Consider the following 21,134-nt stretch of genomic DNA (forward strand, 5'->3'; position numbering starts at 1 on the left):
CTGAATTGCCTTAATACGGGAAAAGACTTTTTATTACAAGTATAATCCCAACAAATACGATCCCAGATGACGTTTTTGCGAGGCTGTGGGACTGGTTGCAGGTGTTATTTCCAGCGGTGGTCCGGGAATCTAATTTATTCGTAAAAATCTAAATCTTTTGTTTTTCCTGCTGGTGGAAGAACATTTCACAGGAGATCAAGACGGAAACAAATCAAAACAGGCGTTCACATCACTACCGAGGAAATCACTGATTTAATCAAGTGATTGAAACAATTTTAAATTATATCACAAATAGGGCTAAAGCCAGTTTTCCTCTCCTCTCTTACGTTGAGGTTGTTTAAAGGCTGTCAATATAATTTGCTCTGCAGAGTAAAATAAATTTAAGATTTGGCAAATGTAATATTTCTGTGGTTTGTGCATGGGTTAAAATTAATATACACTCAGAAATAAGTTTGCACAGGACCCCTTTGTCTTTTTCTACGGAAGAGTTTGATTAAAAAAGTTCGCAATAAGGGTGGAAAAAGTTTTTGCTGAGCGCCATTACGCACCACAGACTGCAGTGATCATCTTATTACAGCTGTCTCCATGAGAGGCAGGAGAGCCACAGCACATAACGAGGTGGACCATAGGCAAAACAGACAAATCAAAGGACACTTTGATGGACCATGTGAATCTCTGTGCCGGGTTTGATCCTACAAATGACCTTTTTACACAATGTTAAGTTAGTGCAGCGGCTCGCTACCAGGGACAAAGCGCGCATTCATCCCCCATATTCCTGCCTCGCATGCTCGGCCTGAACAGTAACAAAGTGTTTGATGCCACTTCCGATTAGACGCCGACAATGGAGAGATAATGTCCCCCTTTCTTCCGCAACTTGTGCATTTCACTCACGTCCTCCTCTGCGTTATGACCCTCCATGGGCGCAGCGCCTTTTACGCACCGAGTCAAGATGATAAACTTTGATCAAATGCACTTCTGCGAATGTTTTAATTGGCCGATGCATGAATAACCATGACACAGAAGAACTCTTGGAAAAAAGTTGTATTGTTAGAAAAAAATCATTCACGGTAAAACACAGGAGAAGCTCACATTTTTAACACAATGACAAAACAAATCTCCAAAAGTCACAGGGGGACCCAGTCCTTTTAAAGTCAGCTTTACATCAGGCAAAATGACACGAAGCCACAGTTGAACATATAACACAAATACTTAAAGGAATCCAACCGATAAACACATTTAAATAATTAACAGACAAACAGACAACATGACAAAAAAAGAATAAATACAGAGAAACACAGAGAAATAAATACGTTTTGCTACACTACACGATTGCCATACACAAATTCGGCCGTTTTCACTTGGCCAGTTTCATACCTTTGCATGTAGAATTTTTTTTGCATAAAGTCTTTGAACACCATAGAAAACAATGTTGTGCAAAATGATGGCCACGTCCACAGTTTGACAGCTCTCACTGCAGCGGCGCCAGGTTGCTCCCATGCGTCCTACTGAGGCTCTACCAGTGTGTCCTTTAGTGCATAATAAATGTCCCTTTATTTATGGTGGTGCAGTTTCCAGAGATCTATAAGGGGAAGAACATGACAGCAGTAGTTATAATAAACTCACAAAATGAGAGGGAATAAACTCTCTTAATATATTTTAAAATATATTTATTATTGCAGTAGAAATGTTCATATTTAGTTTGATATTTAGGTCCTTATATACTTTAGTTGTGACATCATGCATATTGGCAACCTTTCATGTTGCCGCCATTAGATAGAATAATAGTAAACAACAGATATTTAACAACAGGTGAGAATCAGTGTGTTTTCACCAGTAAGTGTGTTTTTCTTTGCCCTGTGTGTGTGTGTGTGTGTGTGTGTGTGTGTGTGTGTGTGTGTGTGTGTGTGTGTGTGTGTGTGTCTGCTTCCTTTCGGCTCAGTGCAGATGCCCACCTGCTTCACCTCTTCATTACCGTCCTGAATGCAGTGACCTTGTCATCCTGCACGGTCCCACAGGCTTCGCTGAGGTCCGACGACTGCGTCTCTGCTTTGCCACCAGAGAATCCTGCACACACCCGAATAAAAGCACATCTAAGAAACTGGCCCACAGGGTGCAGGCTGGCACAACCTTTTCACTTCATAACCTTAGAAATTGTATATTATACATCCAGAATCACAAGGAATAATGCTTTAACATTTTTGTCAAAGCTGATGTAGTAAACGGTGGTTATTTCTGTCTGGGTGTATAACAGGGGAGAGTTAAAACCAGTGGTATCCCTTCTTATAGAGTATGTTAAAAATTGGAGGAGAAAGATCACAAACCTTCAATGGAGGAGTATTGACATGTGTCTTGGAGTGCAGCATAGGATGAGCAGTGCAGTTGGAGGCCCTTGTGACTGTAGCTGCCAGTGCCGTACACTTTCGAGTGCAAGGATGAGCCCTCAGAGAAGGGGCTCTCAGCATTGGTGACGCTGATGGCTTCATGGAGGCCTCTCATACCCCCACACTGTCCCATCGGAGCCCCGCTAAGCCTGTTGCTCTGGAGCTGGCAGTCCCCGATTGAGCTGCCTGTCCTCAGCTCAGAGCCGTGCTGCTGAGGGCTCAGTATGACCCCTGAGGCCGCCGTGCGAGCCAGAGACCAGATCCGCGGCTTGTCCGATGCTTCAAAGTGGGACAGGGACAGAGTTCCTGCCGTGGGGCCGGTCGAGGAGGGTGCCTTGGACTCCACAGGATCCAGGAAGTCGGATGGGAGAGGAGGAAGAGTGGTGAGGCCTTTAATGGCACAGGGGAACGCGTGGAAGCTGTTGGCTAAACTCAATTGCAGCTCAGAGCTGCAGTCTCTTTTTTGAGGGACTCCGGATACTGCCATGGCCCTTTGGAGGTCCTGCTCGTCTGCAGCTCCCTTTTCAGAGTCACTGTCCAGCTTGTCACAGTCATCTCCGTCCATGTCGTCCAGATCACTCAGATGCAGATCCTTTTCATCCTTGCAATCACTAGAATCTGCAGGTGGTAGAAAGTATATTTTAAGGCAACACAGTTTAGTAGATTTATAGTGACGTACTTTGCTCAGAAACCTTTTTGCTCCGGCACCTATATTGCTCAAAGTTACGTAAGAAACCAAAGTTCTATTTGGACTCGGTTACCTTTGGTGACGCAGTCTTGGTCGCTTTTCAGGTCGTCCTTCCTGTCATCACTGGCCTTATTCTTTGGTGACCACGTCATCTTGTTCTCCTTCTTTAGCCTCCTCCTGGCGTTGGCGAACCAGGTGGACACCTGGGTGAGGGTCATCTTGGTGATGATGGCCAGCATGATCTTCTCTCCCTTGGTGGGGTAGGGGTTCTTGCGGTGCTCATACAGCCATGTTTTCAGGGTGCTGGTGGTTTCGCGAGTTGCGTTCTTCCGTCTGGCCGTGCCATTAAAGTCTACTGTCCCGTACCTGGACACAGAAACAGACACATTAGTGCAGTTAGAGAAGGATATCAGACTACTCACACTTCTCTCCATGCAGATATCAGTATGCGGTTACACTCTGACCTTTGAACTTCATGTGGCACAAGTGAATGGCTGCTTTGATCAGTGGTGAAATACTTTTTTTTACCAAGTTCACTCAAGCTGGTATTACTCATATTTTTAATGACCACAAAAGACCAGACCTTACCTGTCGTATTGATACTGTCCCAGTGAAGGATCATAAGGGTAGTATGCAGCAGTCTGAGTGATGCCAGAGTGTAAAGTGGCTGTGCTGTCCTTGATGTCATACTGTGGATTCTGTAAAATAGAAGGAGGGTTGTTATAACAGTGCAACAAGAGATGTGACTGCAAGTTTATTGCTCAACATTTTCATGAATTTTGATTTACATACATTTCTTACTTAATTCTTTTTAAACCCAGTCTCACTATCAAACTGACATAACATCCCAGGAATGACATCAACCTTTCATTGTTAACTATAATTTAACAAGTTTAATGTATAATATACTAATTTATATTTGTATTTCTTAAGTTATTTTCTGATCATCACAAGACGTTTTTAATTGTTTTCAGGTCAACTATATGCAGCCTTTTCATGGACAGTAAATTTCAAAGTTTAAAAAATACCAAAACAATTAAAGAAAAGTTTCAGCTGCTACAAAAAGCCCATTTAACAAGTCCTTTAGTCCTTTATTCACATCACAGTGAATGTGGAATCATTTAATTTTACTTTTTCCTCTTCAGCAACAGACACAAGTGCAAATATTTTGAAACAAGTAATAAATGAATAAGGAGGATCACTCTCTCATATTAACATGCCATCAGATTGAAGAGAGACAATTCTGCCCTTCACCTCAGTGACAGTTTCTTTTCCTGCAACTTGTTTCAAAGAATAACAAAGACACGACTGGCTGCAGGATTAAACGGCTTGTCGTGGTGGATGCGTTAAATTGATTGAACAAAAAAACACTGTTGATCGATCAGCCTGAGCCCCCCTCCTCTCCTCCTCCCCCCTCTTTACGCATCAAATCGAGGCTGAAGTAGGAGCCCACCAGAGAGGAGTAGATGGCGGATGGGTCGGTGCTGTAGGGGAAGTAGTTGGCGTAGTTCTGGCTGGCGGCGGCCGCGGCGGCGTAAGGGGAGCCGTACATCCCCAGCGCCGCGTTCAGCTCCGTCCGGCTGCTCGCCAGGAGCCGGTTCTCGTAGGACGGGCAGCAGAAGGAGGCGGCGCGGCGGCGGCGGCAGCGGCGGTCTGGGAGCCTCCCGCCGTCCCGTCAGACACCGACCTGGAAATCGAATCGCAGCAAGTCGTACTGGGGTTTGCCGACACGAAAAACTGCATGAAGAGAATCGTGGACAGACATGGTCATTGGCTGTGCCGGCTCCTATATCTGGATGTCTGTGACAAGCGCTGTAATGAATGTGGCTGGTGCGCTGCAAAAAAAAAAAAAAAAAAAGGTGCTCACATCTAAACAAGTTGTGCAGTCAGTAGTGTCGAGTCTAAAAACGATCGAGCGAAGAATGTGAAGAGATGTCGTTTGTTTCTGATGCACATGAGAACAATTAGCATGAATCAGGTGTCATTATTTTAACTTGTGACCTGCCTTAATTCAAGGTAAGTCACTTTTTTTAAAGATGATTCCTGGATGGAGAGATAATATCTTGTATTGGAAACGAGTGCAATAAGCGATGCCACAGAAGTCCTTTTTCGTGTTTAATAAAAAATAGTACTGCATATGAACAAATTACATCATATAATGGACATTTTACAGTGAATATTACGAAAGGAGTGTGCGTAATCCGTGCGTAAAAGTGACTTGTTCCAGTTTATCATCGCTTTCAAAATTGAACTTCTGGACAGGATGAGAAAAATATGAATCAATGTCATTGTCAAGTAAATTTCCACTTTGTTGTGAATTTAAATGATCAGAATTTTACATTCTATCTTCTAAACATTAAAAACATTATCGAGATAAAAGTTGGCTGACAACTTTGCCAGCTGTCCCCCCCATCCACCTCAGCTTCTTCCAACTTGTCATCATGCGCATAAAGGTGTCTGAAAATCTAAGAAACCACTTTTACCAAGTTTTAAAAGCTATAAAACCAATCCAGTGTGTCTACATGTCCCAGCGAATTTCAAACAGAAAGTTTGCGAATGTGTGTGGCCACAGCACGCGCTACAGCCCAATTACACCTCGCAGTGCGCAATAGGTGACATTCATCTCTATTGTCATCAGAAAAAAAACACGTGAGTTCATTCATAATTCAGTGTAATTGGACACGGGCGCGTGTATATCGATATTTGCTACTGCAGCACGCGAAAAAAAAACAACTGTCAATAGTGTCACAGCAGTCACTCATCCACACATGTTTCTTACAAGAGAAAAGGGTTCAGGGAAATAGAAGAAAGCGTGCAAAAATAAACAATGTATGTGTTTGCTCAAAAGTTAGTAGAAATAAAAAAAGCAGAGGGTCTTACCTGTGAAGTTGCATTGTATGGGTATCCAAATTGCGAGAAAGACATAGCTGCTTCTTTTGTTACCATCAGCAATATTCTTCACCCTTGATCGATTGCAACCAATTCTACTTCAAATCCACCGTCTTACACACATTTCCACGCACGGCCTTTCGCTCAATAATAGATGACTTCACTCACAGGAGGGAGACTTTTGGGCTGGCACCAGCTGCAGATTGTTTTATATGAATGAATAATCCCCCCCAAAGGACCCGATAAAGAAATGAAATTAAGCGTCATTAAGTGCAAAAAAAAAAAAAAATTGTTGTTGTTGTGTTAGCTGAAGGAGGCTTAAAGGATAACGTAAGACTTGCAAGATATGGACTCTGCTTGTGCTATTATTTGTGGCTCCATAGTTCTTTAGCATTCGTCCATGCAAGGGTATCAGCGTGACGTCACTGTAATCCCGGAACGGCAGGGTACCAAGGATAGAATAATGTCTTTGCCAATCACGTCCAACGCAGGGTTTTCTTAAGGTGCACTGCGCACTGCCTTGTCCCGCTTTTATAACACAGTTCTCCCACTGATTTGCCATAGATACAGACAGCAGTGTGAGAGTTGGTCATATGGAAATCATTGTGTAGATAAATAAATTAGAAAAAACTGTAGATATTTAACCAGTATTCACACAAACACGTCCAGAATAATACAGTTTATTTTATAGGCAAATAAGAATCTCCTAAAAGTCTCTTGAGTATTATACAAAAAAGATTTTCGTTTATAATCACTTCTCTTATGTACTACATATATTGCATAAATATAACACCTCCTGTTTTTTAATGTCGACCCCTTGTTTGCCTCTGGCACTCATGGCCAGAGGTCCATCCCGAAGTTAATGACGATGATGTTTCTATCTTTCTCTATTAGAGAGAAGGGGGGGGGGGGGGGGGGGGGGGGGGGGGGGGGGGGGGGGGGGGGGGGGGGGGGGGGGGGGGGGGGGGGGGGGGGGGGCCTGTAGCAGGGGAGATTTAGAGAGAGGGGGTGGGGGGTTATTTGGCAGGTCAATAGACCAGTGATTGATGCGCGCCAGGAGACCTACGTGACCATTACGCGTAATGCGTAATTGTATCAATTAACAAATGGATACATGCCCTTGTTTAACCAACGAGCTACAGAGTGAAAATATGCCTTAGAGGTGAAATCCGAAGAGCTTGTTTTAGAAGAGGGGGAAGAAGAAAAAAAGACAGTGGAAGCCCTGCTCTTCGGTCTAATTAAATATCCGTGGATGGGGGCGACGAGAATTGCATTTTAATTGAATGATGCTCACTTGAAAGATGGGTATAAGAAATGGTGCTGCCTCACATAGAGAAATAATTTTAAGCCTTATTAGATCAGCAGCTCAACCATCACCGTCTCTCTCCTATAAACATAAACAAGCTGAGCCCCCTCCTCATGTTGAGCACAGGGACGGATGGAGGGGGGTATTATTTACCCTGTATACATTGGCATTGACAGCTATGATCAGTCTGAGTCATATGATCTGCCTTTTTTCCCTTTCTGACTATCTGGGTGGTGTAAGGTTTCCCTTGTCACTACTGATACCATGTGCAAAAATTTTGTCTGGGCACTGTCTCTCCAAACTGCATGTATGGAGGTTCCTTCCTCCCCCTGGAGACGCTTGTGCGATTACAGCCTTTCTCTCCGAGGGGCGCTAAAGAGCCGCGTGTTGGAGATGAAGATCTGTCAGAGATTTTCCTCGGAGATGAAAGTGGACAGAGTGGTCGTGGCCCAGGCCCAGTGAAGTGCCATCTATTTTACAGATAAGATACAATACATTATGATACAAGAATCCCCTCTCTCTCTCTCTCTCTCTCTCTCTCTCTCTCTCTCCCTCTCTCTGTCTCTCTCTGTCTCTCTCTCTGTCTCTCCGTCTCTCTCTCTGTCTGTCTCTCACTCTCTCTCTCTCTCTCTCTCACACACACACACAAACACACACCAGTGTTTTGGGGTCCTGAAAAGTGTTCATTGCTCGTGACAGGCACCTAAGACACAGGAGGGAACCTGTTGGACAGAACATCCTGGTGCTCGACAGTGAGAATTATTCCCTGTGTTACCAAACTGTACTCAAGCTTTAATGTGGCAGAAGTATTCTTTGAATAAAATATGCACTCTCCTTACATCTCTTCCAACTTGTTGATGCTTTCCACCTCCAGCCATCTCTCTTGTAGTCTCACATATACCGATTTTTCACCTCAGAACCAGGGTCAGGCTGCTCCCAATTTATTTTCAGTCAAAAAAAATCACATCCAAAAACGGGTCAGTGTAAATGCCTTAAAAACAATGTGTACAAATGGACGTACAAGCCAGATAAATGATAACATGACCCTGTTTTCATTTCTTTTAAAATTAAAAGAAAACATGGCATATAACTCTATATGGTAACTGAAAATAAAACCGTGGAAGCTGTTTGTTATTTATGGTGTTATTTTCATCAGCTGCTAAAACTTACAAATTCAGTTTATCAGAAAAATCCACGACTACAAAATTTCCCGTTCGGTTGTAGTTTGTCGAAAGATCACAACAGTAAGCAACATTTAACATGCTTAACATTCCTTTTCCCATTAATGGTGCATAGATCAGAAGTTATTATCTCAGGAGGAGGCACATTGTCATGCCTGTAAACCTCTGTTACATTGGAGGATGCTCACATGGAGAAGGCTGAAAAAAAAAGAAGCTAAATGTAATTGCATGCCGGTGGTCGATGCATTTCTACAAGGGCATGCATGATGGCCCAAGTGCATATGGACAGACTCATGCATAATGCATGTCCAGCAGTCAGTGCAGATCTCCCTGAATCAGGCCCAAATGAACACTAATTGTAATGGCAGACCGACCACAGTGCCCTTCCCCAGAAACTGTATGACAACCTGACAATGAACCATTTCTTTACACTGTTTTCTGTGTGTTTATTTATAATCTCGTTGTAACAAGGTTTTTTTTTTTGGAAGCTAAATCGTTGACAATAGGAATTAGTTATTCATATTTTAAAATGTTTAGGATGTGTCTGTGGCTCTTCACTGTATATTTATCATTAAGTAAATCTTTCATTTAAGGGGTGGTACATTGTATTTTAACATTTAACAGGAAAGGCCTCCTTTAAGCCCGGAGCATTCATAGGTGAGTGTAAGTCGCGCTGCAATTACACCGTCAAAACACTAGAGGCAGTAGAGTTTCTATGCTGGTGTTGAGTCTTCAGGTTTTTGGTCCGCTTATTTACAACTTCTCTGGCGTCTCTGTTTACATTAGAACAATGGCGAGTGGATCGTGTCGGAGCTGATAGATGTTGAAGAGCAATTACTTTTTCTTAAAGAAAAGGGCTCAGCGTACGGTACAAGTCTACGTGTAGGCTACGGTGTAGCTTCGACGCAGAAGCATGAGTTGGGCTTTAGCCATCAGGTCTCAACCCAACCCCCCCTATCAGCATGCACCACCCTGTGTTTAATTTATGCAGATTTACATGAAGTTTGCTCTTTAGAAAATGAAATTCGGAAAGGGGAGTTAATCGAGGATGGTCAGAGGGGCCAATGCCAAGCGCACAAGGGAGTTCAGAGAAGAAGAAACTATTGCAAGTAAGTTCTCATGATACACAAAAGTGACTGTGCCTCTGATAGAAACAGGCTGCAACAAACTCCGCCAGTTGCAGTTGTAGACAAACCTTTCAGCCCACAACGATCATGTACTAGAACATTTAACGACTAGCAGACAAAGGCATTCACCCCTACAGTAGATTCACTCGTGTTATTTGAGAATAATCAAGTCCAACTTCTATTATTTCTCGTTCTAAATGATCCTTGTGCTTCCCAATGAGACTGAGTTTTGCACGCATCCTCCGTTAAAGTATCACTGAGTGGAAGAGGAGAAAAAAAAAACTGGAAAGGTTAAGTCAACACTCAACAGCTCCCAGCCCTATTCTCCTACTTAATACATTTCCTATGCTGACTTAATGAACCACACAAAGCCTTCCTGTTTTTTCATCAGATGGGGGGTGGAGAAGGGGGGTTTACGAAATGGTAATAAGGGCAGACAGACAGAGAAACGGAGGGAGAACCTCGAGCCGAGCAGAGGGATGATGCGGCACCTACCTGGAGGTGTCTGATCTCATTAAAGCCAAATTGGTATATGCCAATAAATCCAGGGCACTTGTGATGTGGAATTATTACGCACACACACACACACTGCATACACACAAAGTTCCCCCACCAAGAGCATTATTAGTACTGCTAAATTATCCAAAATGGAAAGAAAAGTAATAAATATTGTAATGAGAAATAATAGAGCGGTGGAGGATACAGCGGTCACAGCAGTGGCCGGCTAACACTAAAACAAACATCCTTAGGGCTGGTGAATACTTAGGGCGCACAGAGGGAGTCATTAGACTTTAATCAAACGGAGAAATAAGGGGAGGGCGAGTATGGCGTCAGGGCGACTGTCTCAATAAATCAATCCGGTGTAGAGAGAGAAAAAAAGATAATTGTACGTGATGATAGCGTACAAGTTGCGCCACTGTGCTGCGGTACGCTTTGAGTTTGAGTTTAAAAGACAATGTGTAATCTGACAGAACATAATTACAGATACTGTGGGGTCCAAAAGTCTGAGACCACTTGGACCCCGCTGTATACCATTTGGTTTTGTTTCCCACAATTTAAACACAGATCCGTACATGAATGGACAGGCGTAATTGCTGTTTCATTTGTACCCTCGTCACTTTGATTGCTTGTAGTCAGATGTTTAACTCAAACAAACCCTAGGCATTTTGTGTTTGGGAGCCGCGTATCCCAGAGGCCCTGGGGCTCCTGGGAGAGCGAGTGGGACACACAGAGGAGAGAGAGGCAGGGAGAGAAGAAGGCGTGTGCGTGTGTTGTTTGTGTGTGCTGGCTGGCAGAGTCCCCTTGAGGCTCTACTGTAAAGCTATCATCAGTGGTGGTGTCAGGGATTTGTAGCTTGTCACTGAGAGAAAGAGAGCGCTGGCAGTGACTCTGGGAAATAAGTGCTTATAGAGAGAGAGCCTGGCTCCCACAGCTTGTGTGGGTGTAGGTGTCTATAAGAGAGAGTGAGAGAGAGGGGGCGAGTGTCGGTTTTCTCCCCGGGGTGTGTGTTTGCGTTTGTGTGTGTATGGACAAGTTGGTTGTGGGTTGATCATGTGATGTGTGGATCCATGTGCCGCCTTTTATATCAAGGCCTTAGGCTCTTGGTCTATGTGTGTTCATGTCAGCGAGCGGTGCGTGTACACGTCGGTTCTGGGCGTGTCAAAGCTGCTGCGGTGGCATTGTGTGTGCAGCTCCTCAAACATTAGCATTCACATTTGGACGTGAGAGTGATCGAATATATATTTTCACTCACCCGCATTAAGGAGCCTGTGTAGGCTACCTCCCTGCTACTACACCCGTGTTTGTATATGTGTGGTCCTCGCCAAGATGGATGCTGACTTCAAACCTAACTTTCCCTCAAGGCGGAGCGCCAGCAGCAGCAAAAACGCTGCCATTGAGTAAATACAAGTATCTGCAAAAAAAAAAAAAAGAAAAAAGAACAAGTTCCTCTGCAATGACGAATGGAGGGCTCATTTTCTCATTGACAACCATGTATTTCTGAAATCACATATTGGCAGCTGACCAGGTTTCAAGGGCCTGAGGGTCATGAAATTGACTCGCCTCATAAATGATCATGTCAGCGTTCAAACGGAGGAAGAGAAAGGAAGACGAGGAAAATTCCAGTTACATGGTTTCCATCTGACTGCAGCTGCTAAATCCACGGCAGCATTGTGGCCCATCTCTACGACCCGCAGAGGCAGAAAGACAGTTCCTATTACTGTCAGTCCAATTACCGGCCACAGCACAGCCACCGCTGTCAACACCAGACGGGTCATGGTATGTATCGGCATCTTTTCTCTCATGTGTAGCCATATTTTCGAGACCAGGGAACTCGAATGTTATACAGCCCAACTTTGAACTATAAGCACATGATTATCAACGTTTAACGTAATGTTTTATCATAAACGAGCCGTTATGTGGGGTCAACAGTTGAGCGGAGTAGGGAGTAATCAGGGAGTATATAATTATAGCCTGCTTCAGCATGCTCCTGCACTACTAACATGTAAAAATTAGCGAATAAAATATTATGACACCATGCAATACAGAAATGGCAATATTTCCTTTGTAGCTTTATGCGTCCTTGTGGAAATCCCACCACACTTACAGTATACACCCAGAAGTGGGGCATGTGTTGAGAAGTGGTCTAAATATTGAAACTCGCTCCATTACAGAAGACAGTGCTTCGGGTTCAGCATGTCTGCCTCCATAGTGTTGCACCACACTGAGAACGAAATGGCCCAGCCCCATCTGGTCTTGGTTCAGTCTGGTTTACTGGAGAATGGTGCCAATACAAATAGCTGAGCTTGATGTTTGTTTGCATAAATTGTTTTGAAAGGCTTCACCAGGAGTTTTTTTGGGGTGGATTATGGTGGGGAAGTTGGGGAGCCAACCGTGGTGGAATAATCCTCATTGAGCTGACAGTTAGATTTGGTCTTCTTTAAAAAATTTTAAAAAAAAAGATTGTTTTGGATTTTTCTTCTCAATTCCTGGCAACGAGTTTGGACTGTGAACTTTTCAGTGTGTTGCGTGTGTGTGTGTGTGTGTGTGTCTGTAGAATGTGGCCGTATGATGACAGAGCATGCTGAACAGCTCTCTCTTCTCTCATAGCATAGCAGTGTCAATTTCGATAATATCAACGTAGCGTTTAACACATGCTAAAAGTTCAGTTAAAAGTTCAGAGGCCCAATGCAATGAAGGGAAAATGTCTCTTTTCCTAAAGTCCTCACATATCCACTTTGATTTTTCTCCCATAGGTCAAGGCAACACTACAGGAAGGAAAAAGTTATGTAGTGAGGTGAATTAGGCTTGTGTTACACAGAGGGAAAAAAGTCAGTGAAAATGTATCTTCCATTACTGCAGGCACTTTATTGTTTTGATTGCACACCACCATCCTGGGGGGGGGAAAAATGACATAGCGACCAATTGGTAGTCATCATCACTTAGCTCTGGATTTGCTTCAGGTAGAAGAAAATTTACCTGATTGATTTCATGTCCAGGTAAGTGTCTCTGCTTAGTGCTAACTGAAACCAGACAGGTTTTTGTCAAAGTTTTACAGATACCCAGGCCCCTTTAGTCTCAGCCAGAGCCCCTGATAGGATGAAATTGCTATTCTACCAATGACAGTTCAATCGTTCGGGCCCTCTGTTCTTCATTTTGCTGCTCGGCCAGTGGAGGTCCCTCCATGGTCGACTCCAAACTGAATCCAGATGGAGCTAAAAACATTTGTCTTTTTCTTCAGCTCCTCTGCATCTACATTGTGTCAGACTGCAGAACTAATGAGGGCATTTTGTCGTCCATGCACAAATACCTTACATTTCTACTCTGTCTTACACCTGGTTGCAGCACATTCACAGGTTTGGACAAGTTCAGCAACCAGAGTAATAAAAGTTGAAACAAGTTGACAAATTGCCTTTTTTCAAACATAAGAGATTGTGTGTTTAAGTCTTAAGGTTGTAGGTGAAGTGAAGAAAAAAAGGAGTCCTATCTATTCATAGCACATAGCTCTGACTTACACAAATAAACCTCAGTGTCAACCATCACGATGTTATGCTTTTTGCTTCCTAAAACTTCTGGCCCATCAGTTGGATTTCCACTCCAGCTCTATCAGCGGGCCTGAGAATATATTTTTTTCCGTCAGTCCATCCAACCTAAAAGCAGATGTTACATGGTTGCCAACATCAAAAGGTCCTGTTAACTGTAGAGAAGGTGAAATCATATACCTCTGATTAGCCTTTTTACTGGTTAATGTAAACAAGCTTAGTACATGGTTGCCAAGTGAACCCTGACCTTGGCCTCATGACCAATACATCATCAGATTACAAGGGAAAAAAAACACACGTTTGTTTCAACTTTGGCTTGTTAAAGGCTAATTTCTGATTTGCAGATTGTCAAGCTTACTTTGGAGAAAGCGAGGGAACTGGATCAGATCTTTGTAAGATCCCCCCCCTGCTCTGGAGTAACACAGACGCCTCTAAATAAGGGGGCAGTATCCTTGAAATACAACTTGGCTCCTGCTCAGATCCTCTTTCCCTGCTCAGTTCAAGATGTTTTCCATTTTGAGTTTGAGATATGCCTCCTATTTATCTCAAGGATATTTATCCTGAGGAAGATAAGGGGTAAAATATGGAGAGAAAGATGGTGCATGAGGGGAAGGCAGGGCTGATAGCATTCCCTTAAATATATGGTGAATGAGGGTCCTTCAACAAGTGTTGTGTTTACATTGCTTGTGGGAAAACAAATCGACACAGGCGGCGTCTGAGGGGGCTGTAAAACAGCTCTTTAGTAGGGAGCATGGCTTAAATTCCAAGCAGTGACACCCCAAGGTGTTGAGAGTAAATATACGGTGTTACCTTTAGGCTAAATAGGAGGGGAAAACACACAGAGATTGAAGTGCACATCACTGACAAAGTAGAGTGAGTGTTTTGCTTCGGAGCAGCAAAGAGGAGAACAAGTAATAACACTTATTTTGCTTTATTTCTTTTATATAAAGTACACACATTCAAGGGCGTTGCACCAGTGGGGGCTTTGGGTGTTGCAACACCTGCACTGTCACTTCCATCCCCCATCTTTTCACGGAGGAGGTTGTTTATGAGATAAAACAGAACTTCACATATATATAAACCTATTGGTCCAGTCAGATTGATGGAACATACTTCCCACTGATAACAGCCATTTGACCATCCCACCAGCACAGAGAAAAGTAAATAGTTGAAGTACGGTCAAGTACGAGCGTGGCGTGTGAAACAGCCGGGGCTGTCACTCATTGCTGATTAGGGAATAACACATCAAATGATCTGTGGTAAGATGGTATGGTATATGTTTATTTAACTAGTCAGTGATGAATGCAGTAATATGACAGAAAAGACGAGGTAGACAGCTGGTGACAGTAGGTTTTTGGATATGTTTGAAAATGTGCACACAGTATATGTTAATTTCAATATGCAGGGTTGTATGTTAAAAATAATATTAATGGACTTTTTATTATCCATGTAAAAGCTTTGTAGGGCGTTTCTGTTTGGAATTAGGGAAAAGCTGGAATATTTTCTCATGTAAGTGGAACAATCTGGAGCAAAATGTTGGAAGAGCACTGTGATTGTACACTGCCAGGATTCCTTCTACAGCACCAAACAATAACTTAAGCAAATGAAACCCTTTACTTTACAGCTACAGGTCCAGAGAGCAGTTCATCCTGTCATGTCACCTTCTGCAGATCAAACCATGAGCTGTGTTACAGGCTCAAATTCATGTTACTGTTGGCTTCATTAAACTTGTACATCTGTATGTGTGGTTGCTGTGTTTTGTATCTTTGTGTGCGTGTGTGTGTGTGTGTCTGTGTGTATACACTGCAGACTGTGTGGATGTAGTACGTGCTTGACCTCTGCCCGTCAGAGAGCAACTGCAGTGGAAGAGTGATACCACTGTGCGGTCCTCTAATCTGTTCACTTAGCCCCGGCTTTGGAGCTCGCTTCGCTCTGCTTCATCTGAAGCTCCCTCATCACAAACTGTTGGCAGGGTCCACACAGACCAGTGCCCGGCTGCATTCACACACACTTCTTCTTGTCACTGTCTTTCTCCGTCTCCCTCTCTGTCATTGTCCTTTTATTTCTGTCTCTCTTTTCTGTTCTGCTCCCTCGGCTGTCCGTGCCACCTGACCTGTGCTGTGTGATTTTAATCTTTTGTGAGCACTGCAGCATTTCCCCATTATACTCGAGATGAAGTGTTTGTCTGTGGGATGAGACTGACTGCACTTACATGCAGCTACTTGACTTGTTCTCTCACTCATCTCTTTCTGCTTAGCTTGTCTCAATCTTTGCAATTTTACAATCTATAGAGCAATGCATCAGTCCAGATTAAGAGCATTTTCACACCTGAAAGTTCAGACCATTTTTTCTATAAAGTGCATAGGAAAAAATAGTCTTTCTAATTTGATTTAAGTAAATCAAATATTGCCACTGTAGTATGACCATTGTTCTACTACCAGTGAAATGAATGTCCTTATATGAATATTATATCTAATATCTATATAATCCTGTGAGCCACTTCTTTTTCTTCTTCTGCCAATTGGTCCGAAACCTGATTAAAAAAAAGTGTTTCACGACTGCAAACAAACCGAATCATAGTTCAGTTGAATCTGGACGTTTTTTATTTGGACTAAACTTGTTCTGTTGGTCTGGAATGGGGACTGATGCACATTCACACCTGTTATTTGTGGTTTGGACTAACTGAAAAGTCAGAGGTCCAGACCGAACAAGGTATGTGTGAAAGCGCCCTGAGTGTATATCCTGAGTCGGTCCCCTTACAGACAAACTGTATATTTTCTCTCACTGTTCGCTCAGCGGTGCTCACTAAGACGTGGCCTGTGGTCAGCACTATTCCAGACAGAGTTTACATCTGAGCTATCAACAGATCCTCAACATCCGACACACTGTCCACCTCAGTGGAGTTGATATTGAAATACAAACACACTGTGGTGTCGTTGTTAATACATTTTTCATTATTAGATGAGAATGATAAAAGAATGAAAATAAAACTGAGGAAAGATGGGACAGCACTGATGTTTTCAAGGGATCACATTTCCTCTGAACTTCTACTTCTCAGAAACTACAGCCTTAGAAGGTGGCACATTCCTTTGTCCCTATGTCACACACTAACCCATATTTACGTTTACTGTGTTTACTCATTTTATTTGTTAATTATAATAATTCCTTATTGGTTTTAGTATTGATATAGAAGCATCATTTCTTTTTTACATATTTTTTGATCGTTTTAATTACATTTGATTATATAGGGAATATTTTATTACAAAAGAAGCTCTTCCAAGAACCCACATGATATAAATACAGAAATATTAATACTTACTACAGCAAACTATATCCCATATTTGTCAAATATTATAACTAAACTTGTTTCCATTTCCAACCGGGTGTTCTTTAGTGTCCTTCAATACTTGATGCCATCCAAGTGTTTTCTAGAAGAATAAGCTTTGTGTGGTTTCAAATTTGAATCGACTAATCTTATATTGAAAGTGAATTTTCAAATGTCATCTCTATGTGTAAAATGAACTGTAGACTTTCAGCAAAACAAGAACTCATGTAAACTACATTTAGTCAGTTATTGCATGTTCGTATTGTCTTGTGCCTTGGCAATGTTGACCGAAGTGGGGAAGGGTCATCAGGGACAGTGGTACAGGACTGAATGCTGAGGCTGACGTCTTGTAGCCCCCAGTCCTCCCCCAGGGTGAGGGGGTCCTTGCACAGGGGCTTATCGCTTTACACACATTGTCATTTCCTACACACTTTCCCCTTCTCATCCTACATCCCCATCCTCTTCCTTCCACCTCCCTGCAGTTCTTCCTCTCCTCTCTCTCTCCGCCGTACCTCCTCAAGCTGTTGGCACGCTGGTTCCGAGGGCTTCCCTTCAGGAGGAGAGGTCCGTGCTCCGAACACAGACTGATAGAAGAAGCCCTGATAACCCCGAAGCCAAGTGCTGCACTGCCAGCTGACGTGAAGCAGATGTCCTTCTCACCCTTTTTCTCTTTGGGAACAGGACACCCGGACACTAATACTGGGGCTTGGGTTGTCAGCAGAGCCCCTTCGCTACTGAGGAGGTGTCGCCTGATACTTCAGACTATATGAGCTGCAGGAATTGTTTTAAAATCAGTTGAGTGTTGGCGGGTGGTTGTGGTTTGTTCTATAGATACTATTGAAGACTAGCTATCAATTGCAGCATCAGACACGAATAATGAAAGATTTTTATTTAATAGTAAAGAAAAACATGTGCGCAATACAATTTATATATATTATTATTATTACTAGCATATTTCACAAGACTCTTTTTTTCTGCTGACCAATTTTTCATCATCAATAAAATTAAAATAAAAGTTAAAGAGAATAAAAAATTGCTCTAATTAAAGCACTTATTGTTTCTGGTATGTTAAATGAATGCCCCCCACCCCCCCCCCCCCCCCCCCCCCCCCCCCCCCCCCTGAAATGTATTTTAAATAAAAAAAAGATATGTTTATGCTGTAATTTATTTGACTCTGTTGGATCAGGAGAAGAGAAGTAATCCAATGAGCAATAAGTAGTAATCCAAAGAGAGGAATAAAAGCATGAATGACAATTTCTGAGTTGTAAAAAGATTCTGATCTTTGAGTTTCCTGAGCTTCAAAAAAACATGTTATCGTTCAACATTATTTTAACCTATAGACACAATGGCTGTCCAATGAAAACTACTACTACTAGTACTAATCTCCACATTTTTGGAAATACATTGTCACAAAACAGACAACAGATCTGTTTTTCTTAGCTGGTGAAAAGCTGATGTTTTGCAGACAGAAAGATGCCACCACTCATATGAAATTACAATAATGGGGACTTTGTCTTAAACAGTTTTCTTATCCACACTAGCAAGCTCAGACAATCTAATGGAGTGGTGACGTTGATTGTCACATGCAGTGTCAGGATTATAGAGTCCTCAGGAAAATGATGTAATGTTTGTCACCAAGGCCATGTTATCTCCCGCACATAGACACACACACAAACAGCGGTCAGCCTCTTGGGGGAAAAAGGTGGAGTTGAGCGTGCACAGAGACCTTCCAGCTCTGTGACCTCATTACTATTCAGAACCAGCGGTGAGAAGACGAGCGGTGCTGTGTTCCCAGTACAGCTCACCCCCAACGATATAGTAGATGATGTGCACGAATGGGTGTGTGTGTGTGGTGTGTGTGTGTGTGTGGTGTGTGTGTGTGTGTGTGTGTGTGTGTGTGTGTGGGGGGTGGGCTGTCGCTTCCCTGAACTCCACCCCCACCACTGCTTACACACACACACACACACACACACAAACTCATACATACACTCACTTCCTCCAGGGAGATAGGAGGCCTCTGCTTTCTGTCAGGGTGTCCTCGGCAGCAGACCCCTGGGGCCTCTCGCTTGGTGGGAATCTGGTCTTCTCACTCCACAGACAACCCCCTCCCTGCAGATGAGAAGGGAAACAAGACCTGAGGAAGACACCGCAGCTCCTCTTCTGCTGCCGTCTCCATATTTTCTTTGCTATCTCTCTCCTTCGTCCCCGTCCCTACTCTCTTCTTCCTTTTGGCGGTCCGATAGCGTTAATTGGCTCACTCAGTCACCGGTACATTGATTGCGGTCACTAATAAAAGGGCTATTGATTGGCACTTTGTTTAACACTGGCCCATGCAGTGAGAGCTGCCCTCTAATACCATCCTGACAGCAACCTTTTCCTGTTTGCCAGTCTCTTAATGTCATAAATTATGTCAGTCGATTAAGGAGTTACTTTCCTCTGTTAGTGTGAGGACAGATGGCACCTGAAAAGAGCAGTGAAGAGAGAGCTGAAACCCAACATACTGAGCATGATGTCTGTTTGCTGTCAAAACACATCCAGTTGTCCAGTTGAGGAGATGATATCAATAACTTGCCTCTTCATCTGTTTACAGATATTTATCAGGGCTGAAACCTCACATATTGCTTCTTGTAAACTGTAGAGAAATACAGGAAACACGAGTGGAAGCAGTTAAGAGTCCCAACACATTTCTTGTTCTATCTTGTTGTATCTGTTTACTCATTTGCAAAGCACCTCTGCACAGAGTCTGCAGCCATAACACTGTGTCGTGGAATACTAAATCAAGGGTATTGTTCAAAATGGGTTTTACATGTAAGGACCTGTTTAAGTTAATGATAAATGTCCAGGTGCAGTCCACTACTTGCAACTACACAAATAAAACAGATTCTGAGTCACTGCTGGAAATACAGAGGTTCCATTGGAAGTGCTCCTAAAATCACAACACAGATTGAAAAGGGAGTAGTAACATTGTTTGACAGGATATGTAACAAGCCAAATACAGGCAGGCTACAATGGGACCTCAAGAGACCAGATGCTAATGTCCTCAGCATTGCCTCAAGTTATGTTTTTTCGCTTTAAATGTAGTTTTGTACATTCGGTTACTTGGGAACATCGGTTGTAGGCACACGCTGCACATGTACAGGATGCTCTCTCAGCAACAAGCTTAGCCCATATATTTGTGATACCTGGTGGATACCAGGGATTCCCTGCACAGCTACATGGGACCCCTGCGGATCAGCTCTGTCAAATCAGACAAAAAAATGACATTCAATTTCTACCAACCGACCTGTAACACCAGTGTTGACCACCTTAAGGCCTTGTGTGTCATAGTTAGCACGGACGCAGAGGATTTTAAATAGACAACTAACGAAGTGATAGATACATTTCTGCAATATTTGATTTCTTTTCAAGTGTTCAGTTACAATGCAAGTCTGATTGATTCGGTTTGACAAGGCTGACAGAAGTAACAGACCAAAGGACAGCACTAACAGTTCAAACAATCACTGTGTCAAATATGAAAACATAATACAGACACTCTTATGGGCGTAAAGGTTCACCTCAGACAAAAAGGTCATCATTCACCAAGCTGTAGCAAAAAGGGACTTTAGATAGAACCAGGCAGCAGCACCACTGCACTCTGAACACCATTCTTTTCAATGACATGGCAAGGACAGTTTTTCCGCTGCCATGGACAAGGTTCAACAATGGTGAACAATATTTGTTTAAACTCAAAGACATGTCTCTTCACCTGTGATGAACTCACAGGTTAACCGGAAACAGTCAGTACAATATTCTCAACAGGAACTCAACATCTAGTTTCTGTTACAATTCGCCGTGCGCTGTTCTTCACCGAGCGGGTTCCTGAAGCTGCAGCGAGTCAAAGGCAGGTCTCCTGAGTGAGGCGATGAAAACGGGAAATGGGATGTAAGTACCTCCATGAGAGATTTAATTATCGCCATTAAATATTCAATGATCAATAGAATTTGTTTTAGCCAATCAATAGGTGGTCGGGCCTGAGAAGGACAATGTGCATAAGTTGCTATTTGCATTTCAAAGCAGCTTGTGTCACGTGGCCCCATTGGAAATCCATACCATTTTGTTAGGCTGTATTTCATATTTAGCTTTATCCCCTTATCACTGACTGCTATCGATTCCCTTCCCTTTATTTACTGCCTGCAAACTGCCTCAGGTTTAAAATGT

The 21,134-nt window shown here is 42.9% G+C and overlaps 1 protein-coding gene across 1 annotated transcript; it reads right to left on the reverse strand.

Moving 5' to 3' along the window:
* Window positions 1–1,039: 1,039 nt before the first annotated feature.
* irx6a (iroquois homeobox 6a) lies at window positions 1,040–6,432 on the reverse strand. Its single transcript, XM_034581619.1, is given in 8 exon segments — window positions 1,040–1,579; window positions 1,953–2,064; window positions 2,322–2,999; window positions 3,143–3,435; window positions 3,658–3,767; window positions 4,523–4,699; window positions 4,702–4,806; window positions 5,950–6,432. Coding segments are annotated over 7 exon segments (1,536 nt in total). The 5' UTR covers window positions 6,016–6,432; the 3' UTR covers window positions 1,040–1,579; window positions 1,953–1,957.
* Window positions 6,433–21,134: the final 14,702 nt, after the last annotated feature.

This window comes from Hippoglossus hippoglossus, chromosome 3, assembly GCF_009819705.1.
Source record: "Hippoglossus hippoglossus isolate fHipHip1 chromosome 3, fHipHip1.pri, whole genome shotgun sequence".
Classification (NCBI taxonomy): Eukaryota; Metazoa; Chordata; class Actinopteri; order Pleuronectiformes; family Pleuronectidae; genus Hippoglossus; species Hippoglossus hippoglossus.